This window comes from Lycorma delicatula, chromosome 3 (genome assembly GCF_047948215.1).
Source record: "Lycorma delicatula isolate Av1 chromosome 3, ASM4794821v1, whole genome shotgun sequence".
Lineage (NCBI taxonomy): Eukaryota > Metazoa > Arthropoda > Insecta > Hemiptera > Fulgoridae > Lycorma > Lycorma delicatula.
Genome location: NC_134457.1, coordinates 36835208 through 36844157, shown reverse-complemented (window position 1 = coordinate 36844157; position 8950 = coordinate 36835208). Strand labels below are relative to the sequence as shown.

General features: G+C 25.3%; 1 protein-coding gene across 1 annotated transcript; it reads right to left on the bottom strand.

Moving 5' to 3' along the window:
- Positions 1-436: 436 nt before the first annotated feature.
- Positions 437-8631, bottom strand: LOC142321508 (uncharacterized). The gene is made up of 3 exons (XM_075359645.1): positions 8473-8631; positions 4294-4534; positions 437-1342 (listed from the first exon to the last, which is right to left on the bottom strand). The coding sequence occupies exons 1-3, from the start codon at positions 8506-8508 to the stop codon at positions 783-785; spliced, it is 837 nt and encodes a 278-aa protein (XP_075215760.1). The 5' UTR covers positions 8509-8631; the 3' UTR covers positions 437-782.
- Positions 8632-8950: the final 319 nt, after the last annotated feature.

Genomic DNA, 8950 nt, shown 5'->3' with positions numbered 1-8950 from the left:
ACTAGATCATCAATTATTATTTATTACTTCATTATTTATTTATGAATAATAACAGATGATATGAAGACAATAAAAAAAAATTAGATACTAGTAATTGTAATACAATAAAGTAAGAATGAATAGGTATTAAAAATCAAAAGGATTAATTTGAATAAAAACATCTTATTCAGAACTACATTTCATTGGAAATTGCAGTGCTCTGTGAATAAAAGAAGTTAAAGCTGGTGTCAGCTGAAAAATCTTTTTACTTTGAAGAATATGATTCTCTGTTCAACTGTAACGGATTTTTATAATTTGAGTATTTTTTTTTAATAAGTCAGTTATATCATTATAATTAAATTTAATTTCATGTAGAATTTTTAAGCTAAAGAATAAAGATATTAGGAAAAATTAAATCTGGAGATGATCTTCAAAAGACATTTCAAAAAGCATTCAATTACAATTTGTTACTTCCTTATTTATTTATAAGCAATAATACATGGTATGCAGGCATAAAAAAAATTAAATACTAGTAATAGTAGTACAATAAAATAGGAATAGGAGTGGCTAGGTGATAAAAACAACTATAACAAAATCAGTTACAAAGGGAAAACATAACACCGGTAATAAAATATGGAAAAACGTTAATCCATGTGATTTCCACGCTGTGAATTACATCCTACTCCTTAACAGTAAGTTACCCCTTCCTGTTTTCCATCATCATTTAAATTATATGAATATCATTAAAGTAATTAGTGTAAATATTATATACAGTTTTCACAAAAAAGCTTCTTCTTTACATATTATTTATCAAATAAAGTTATTGCCAAACTTGCTGAACTAGGGTTACACGATGGTATTTGCGACAGAGGTAAACAACGAAATTCATATGTGCTGTATGCTTCTCCTTCTGGGCACTGTAATTGGGTTCTTTTGTAACCATATGTTTCTCTGTTACATCGATAATATTTGGTACAATCATTTTCATCTCGCAAAAATCCTTCTGACTCACAATAAGGTTCACATCGTTGGCTTGTTTCATTTAAATAACTATTTACTTCACAGCGATTAACTAAAGTAGGCAAACCACCGATGCAGTAAGTATATATATTTGATGATCCTGAATAGTATATTTTTCGCCCGTTATATCCGCTACAGTAAAAATTGTAACAACCGTAAGGACGACAGTCATTATAGTAATAATAATAATAATTATTATTGCTACACTCAAAGGAGTAACTTCGTAAATTTTTACAAGTGTAATATCTAGAACAGTTGTTTGGATTTGGAAATGTCCCATCATGTAAACATATAAACTCATCCTTTGTTCTACAGTCAGGTGTTGGTGTTGAAGAACAACTACCTAAACAAAAAATTATTTATTTAATTGGAAAGTTCACATCCAGAACAGGGAGTATTTTAAAAAGCTAACAATATATAACAAAATAGTCTTTTATTAAATGAAAATGTATTTAATATCTTTTAAAATTGATTATTTTTTGCATAGAATAATAAATTTGCTATAAGTTTGCTGTAGATTAGCACTCATTTATTAAAAATTTGAAATTCTTTCAAATTAGTATTTGTCATTTTACAATATTTATCTATTACATCACTGCTGTAGTATTCAGCTATGCATACACTAGTTGCATTGGTGTATGTAGTTGTGTTTATAATCTTTTTAAGATCTGACCTAAGCTTAAGGTACTTCAGTTATTGGTGTTAATTATTTCTCCAGGCGGTGACTGTATTTATATTATAAAATTGTTATCTTGTAATTGGTAATTCTTGCATTATAACTGCTAACATTTACACTTATTTAAATAGTGGTTATTCATGAACAAATGATTTAGAACTTAATGTATTACATAATATTCACAGTGATCATGCTGTCAAAACACAATTAAATTATCTTACATAAAGGTCATACTCAATATTTAAAAACAAATTCACACTTCATTGTAACTTTTGGCAAGCTAACTGAGAAATTTTATCTGAAAAAAATGTACATTATGAGAATATATATTTTTGGGTTTTTTTGTTTTATATATGTTTGTGTTACAACATCCATTTTACAAATTTATCCTATCACTGAGAAGTGATTATAATTTTACAATGAGGCAAATAATCTTCTACACTTCAGTACAGATCATGCTAGATTTTGTTGACCACTCTATTTATTTATGTAATCCAGAGGAATAGTTCATTAGATCAAACAATTTGCAAAAGCTGAACTAGACTTGTTTGCTACAAACGATACTGTAGTGACCGACCCTTGCATAAGAATTTACTATAATTTGATCATTAAGACAATTTACTGGAATATTAATACATTCTTATTTGATAAAATTTCACAGTGCATTGAACATTGCTAATTTACTAAATTGAAACTCAATAAAATTATTGTTTAAAAATAATTTTGTTAATAACTTAACATTGTCAAATTATGTATCAATCTTTTTAGCCCCTTTTTATGTTTAATATATGATTTACATCCTTTTAAGTTCTGTTGTTTATTATTTATTGCATAACTAAATAATAAATTTACTACCATATACATTATTTATTTACTGTCTGTGTGAAGAAGAATTCGTTAATTTCTTAACTATTATTAATGTAAAACATACTACGACTGAGTAGTTCTCAGGTTGAAAAATATTTTGGTTGTCTTAGTTTTTTTGTATGTTAAAGTACTCTTTTTTCACATAAAACCCATATTCCGTAAAATTTTTCTTAACGTTTCACCCGTAAATTCGAAATCCAAACGTTTATGTTCTATTTTCAAAACCACTTACAAGTTATTTAATGTCGATAATTTTTTATGGTGTATACGAAAATTAAACAAGTATACATTCGTTGTTGCTGAATAGTATTTTTTTTTGCCAGTCTTTGAAAATCATCATTATTAATCTTTTTCTTATTCTTTTTCGAGATTTTCCTGGTGTAGTGAAACTTTCATTTTCACCAAGTTAAGCTTTTAGTTACAATTTTTTGCAACGTGTGAACTGATATGCCATATAAATCAGCAACGCGAGGTTGTGTATTTGAACGTCAAATATTGGGATTTTCTATGAAGTTTTTTTGTAGACGTTCATTGTATTATATTTAGTCTGGCTTCTTATAGCCACTCCTGTCCTAATCAACACACCGTAATTCTACACACTATAATTCTAATTGAAAATACACCAACTGCAGAAGTTATATTGAAAATAGTATACGTTACATTGTGATAGGAGTATTGACACATACTATTTTAACAATAGGCAATCGCATTTTATTACAACCAAGCAAACCACCAAAATGGATTGCACCAGACAGGAATGCTACCGATGGTTGCCTTCCTTCTCCACAAACACACAAGTTGTTCTACTGCACATCGATGTTTTTGTCGTTAAGGATAACTTTGACGCTCTGAATCAGAATCTAAGCTGCTCATTTAATATTTGCATATATATAAAGACTCAATTCAAACATCTTATATCTGTCATAAAATATCTCTAACAAAAATTCTGTTTAACAGTATACTAACAATATATTGTGTTGTTAAATTTTTTTTTTTACAGAATTATCTTAAAAGAAGTTTCCATATCTTTTACTATTATCCGAGTGTTTTGTACTAAACCTGTTGCTAAAATAAATCTCATTTACACATTTTATTAATAGCATACTAAAAAAAAAAGAATGGACTTGCAATGATCCAAATCTGTAATACTCTATATCTATAAACATAATTTGTAATAAATTTTTCATCTTTCATGAGCTTTGCAATTAGTAGGATGCTGTAATATAATAAATATTTAAAATATTGATACCTTGGGAACTAGATAGGAAAAATATTACTTCACCTTAATGATGATGATGAAGACGAATATATTATATTAAAATATGCATGATTTATGTGGACACAAATATAATACAAACTAATTAATATATAAACTAATTTATCGATTTCCAGTAAGTATTTTTTGTTAGTATAATGAGAGAATAAAAATGGTAGAAAAATCAATAAATTCTAATTACAATTCATGTGACAAAAGGTTTTGTAAATAGTATGTCGCTAGATGATTTCTTTCAATAATTTATATTCTAAGTTATTATTTCAAGCAGAAGTAATAAAATTCAATGATTTAATGATTGGCAATTGTTTAAGCAATAATCAATAATTTTATCATTATATTCTCACTCAACTTCCATGTTAACTTAATGATGACAAATAAACATAATTTATATCTGAGTATATAGTTAATAGCATAATAAATATTAATTACTAAATAAGTGCATGTTCTACTAACACATATAAACATTTTATTTTACCAGAATCTTTATCACAAAATGGTGTTGTGCCATTACACTCCACTGTTTTGTAGTCTATGTATCCAGGGCCAGTTGGGTTTGGATAGCACAGTCGTAAAGTAGAACAGCTAGTGCATGAAGCTTCACTGGAGCAATTAGAATTCACAGTAGAAACATAATTATCAGGTATCATTTTCTCATTGTGATGAGGATTTTTTTTCAAATTGTAATTTTTAGCAGTAATTGTAGACACAAAGCACACCTGAAAAGAAAAAAAAATTGTAATATGAACTTAATTAAAGGATTTAGGTATTTTACTGGCTATATAGGTGTAGAGTTATTCAAATTATGTGTAAAATTGTGCTGCTGAAAGTCAACTGGACCATCTGGTGTAGTTTTAGCTAAAAGTAACTGAATGATTTTTTATTTGCCTCATACAACATTGTTACACATATTATTTTATGTAGTCATTGTTAGGTGTATCTGAAACCAAAAATCTGCTACTTATTAATAATGTTGGGAAATACTTGTAAGCATTTATTTAAAATAATTGAACTACTTCAAATAAGTAATAAAAAGGATTGAAATAAAATTTTAACAAAAGAAAATAAACAAAATACGTTTTTTGATTTTCACTATTTTTTTTAAAAATATAATAGCCGAAAAAATGTTAATATTTTCTAATTAGACATTCAGTACCTTTTGTCTGGATTTATAGTCAATGCAAAACAATTAACTTAAGAAAATAACTGTAATTGTGAACTTATCTGCTGACTATTCACTTTAGAAACGCAAAATTTTTTCATGATCAACACAAAATATGATAATACTTTTTTTTTTTAATTTATTCAAATGAATTTTAATAGCTCACCTTCAAACAGTGTGGAACATGCTTCCAGAATATCACCAAATTACAAGCCAGTTGTTAATGCTTTTACAGATGGCAATTTGCTTGTTTCAATCATCAAAAAAGATCTGTATGAATTTGATCTGATTTTGATAAATTGGTATGTTGTTTTTCAGATTTACTTACTTGTAAATATCATGTGGTTCAAGCACATTGAGTTTGCATAGTTATGTGCTATAAATAAAATTTGTTTTTCTTTGTATATGTGTACTGTTTTTATGTGGTGTTTAGGATATCTTTGTTGTTGCATTTAGACCTCATATGTGTTTTTTTGTATCTGTGAGTAAATGTATCCAATAATGCGTATCTAAGGAAAGAAGGAACTTCATGGATATTCCAGAACCAGGCTTAAATTCCATTTGAAATAGCATGCTTTATTTTTTTTAAATCTTAAATCTCCCTAAAAATGTACTTAGTTAAAATGGTACTTTGAATCTTTTTTTTGTCTAGTAAAGTTTTAACACAAATCTAACATTTAAACAATTTTATTATAAGACCTGATAATTTTCTACTGCATTTACTATTAAAATCAGTATTTAGGAAGTGTTGAAAGGTCATGTGGTCATCTATAACAACCAATAAAAATAATAAAAACAACAAATATTAATTTCTACTTGCAAGTTTGTTGCAGTAGTTTCAAATTATTATTTGAGTAAATAAAAGTAGAATATTCAATATCAAAATATTCTCAAATTTTTATACAAAAAAATAACTTTTTCAATAATTGTAATAATTGCAATATTTTTAATAAAACACCAAATTCCTACTAAACATTAGATGTAAACTTTTGTCGAATTTCACCTGGCAACTGCAAGTTTTTACAGTACCTTGAAATTAAATAATTTATATAATCTGTTTCTGTAGTGGAAACTGTATTTTTACTTTCCCAGCTACGTGGAAAAGTATATAAATGTGGAATTAAGTTAAAAATGATTTTTTTTTAAAAGTTTTGTGTTTTAAGGAGACATTTAAAAAAACCTTTTTAACAAAAAAAATATCGATTAAAATAGATACTAAATAATTTGTCAAAGGTTTTTTATTCTAATGATCTCAACTCAAAAAATTAATTTTTGTCAGATGGATGTTTAAGCCTATGTCGATGTTGATGGCCTGAATTTGGTCAGTAACTCTAGACCTTGTTAACTGATTTTCTTCAAGCTTGGTAGACCGGGTAATACCTTTGGAGGCAGGGGAAAGTATACTAAATTTTTCAAAAAATATTAAAGTAGTGGAGTGTTTTGTCAAAAATAAAATTTAATATCTTTCCAAGGACATTTTAGCAAAAAATGTTTGCTAAAGTTGAAGTTTTTTTATCAAGATAACAAATTGCGAAAAATGTTTATTTAATATTAACACCCTTCTCAAAAAATTACTTTTTATATTTTTAGCTGTATCTTGCTTCAGAAAAGAAATTAATGGGAGTTTTTGCATCTCTATTTTCTACAACAATAGGCCTTCAAACCACTAAAAATCTTTTGCCCGTCTCACCATAATCTATGGTCTTGAAAAAAAAAATTTTAATCAGAAATTTTCACCTCCTTTTAGAAAATTAGAACTTTGTTCATTTAGAATTACTTCGGTAACTATATATTTTTAAACAAATTTAAAGTTTTCTTTTTAAATTTATCAACTATTAGCTATTATTTTGTTAAAAATTAATTCTAACCCAATGCTACCCCTTAAATATAAGGGCACCCAAGATGAAAAAATTTTTTTAGCAATTTCAAATTTTTAATGCTCAAAATGTATTTTGTTAAAGTCTGCAGTAAAATAATTTAATATCCCTACCCATAATGGAAGAGCTCCTAAATTAAAAAAAATCAACATTTTTAAAAATTTGGATTTTAATTTATTTAAAATAGAAATAGAATTTTAATTATTAAAAGAACATAAAACAAAAGTCTCACCATTAAGTTTTTATTAAGTCCTCCACAAGTATAGAAATAATCAGTTTTTTTTATATTTACAGAAAAAAATAAATACAACTATACATCATAAAGTGAGAAATAAACATTTATACAAAAAACGATTCGTTATTTAGGTTATTGTTTTTCAACAAAAAGGGCTTATTTTACCATAAAATTATAAGTAGAGCTTAAAATGATTGAATTCCAGAACTTGACTGGCTTAGCCAGTAAGTTTATCCTGTTTATGCAAGCTTTTTTTAATTAGCAATTTTATTAAAATCAGGATCGATTGTATTATTTCCTGTGTTAAAAATTATAACATACATAGGGATTATTACTGTTGAGAAATTTTTCATTTAAGAGATTTCATGTGCAATGCAATGCTAATAAAAAAATCAAAATACATAAAAAAAGTTTTAAAAATATTCTTGAAATAGGTTTTTTTAATTGAATTTTGATTTCTTAAATTATAATGATAATTATAAATTAAATTAAATTATTACAAATAATAAATAATTTTTCTTAAATTATAAATTATTATAATTTTTACCAGTAAAAATCTAACTTTTTAGTTTCCTTCTTCAAAGAAACAAATTAAAAATATAATGGAAGGTTTTGTTGTTATTCAGTATAATCTTTAAAAATAAACATCATTTTTATTTTAAAAAGAAAATATTAAAAAAAAAAAAATGAAAATAAATTAATTAGTTCAGTTTTAAAAATGTAAACTTTAGTTTTATTTAATTCATTTTTCATAATATAAAGTATAATGCATTTTAATGTCAAAAAAGGTGGAAGGATTTTTATACACAAAATAAAATCATGAAAAAAATTTTTCACTTGTTTGGATAAATTCAACTTCTTTAGAAAATATTTTTTCAGATTAAAATCTTTGGGAAACTGAATCTAATAATTACAACAAAAAAAAAAATAAATTACTAGTTAATTTGATAAAACAATGTGAATAAGAAAAAAAAATAGCATTTCTGTTACATTGTCTTATTATATGTAAGAGAAAACCTTCCAATAAGTCCGTAATTTAAGTCTGTAAGAGTTAAAAAAAACAATGGCACAATGTTTCAATTGAAAAAGCTATTGAAATATACAAATTATTTCTTATAGTCTAGAATTTTCATTTATTTAGCAGTACTAAACCAATACTTTTAAAAAGAATATTTCAGAATGAGTATTTTGAATGTGAAAGAAATAAAAAAGGAATATAAACTTTATAGTAACAGCATAAAACTATGTATATGCATTTTTATTAATTCCGTCTGTTTATATATTAATGTGAATGTTTTTATATTAATTTGAAAACAAATCACTAATGATTTTTGTATGAACAGCAATAAAGCAATAATCAAAGTAATACTGTATTATACGTACCAATATAACTAAGAATATACAATTTGTATGAAACATAATTTTTTGTTTGTATTTCAGTTCTATGTATTTTTTAGAGAAAAATTTCAAACTACTTAAATTTTAAAAAACCTCAGAAGGATAAGTGCATCAGTTATGAGTAAGATATAATGTTAAAATGTATCAGATTTATTCTTTCAAATGTGTTTATATATCTCAAAGAATGTATAGATTAAAAAATAAAACTTCACAAAGAAACAATATTTATAATTAAAATAAATGTTTTCCCCCCTCTTCATGTAGATAGCTTTCTTTCATTATTTAAAGTAGAATATTATTCTATTTTATTTATCTTAGTTACTTAACAAAAACACATCAAAACATTTTTCTCAATTAGTAATTGTTTGATTTGCACTAAAGTAAGATAAGATTGGACTTGGAGTTTGAAAGAAAATATGTTTTTTTCAAAATAAATAAAGTAAACATATAATGTATTTTAATT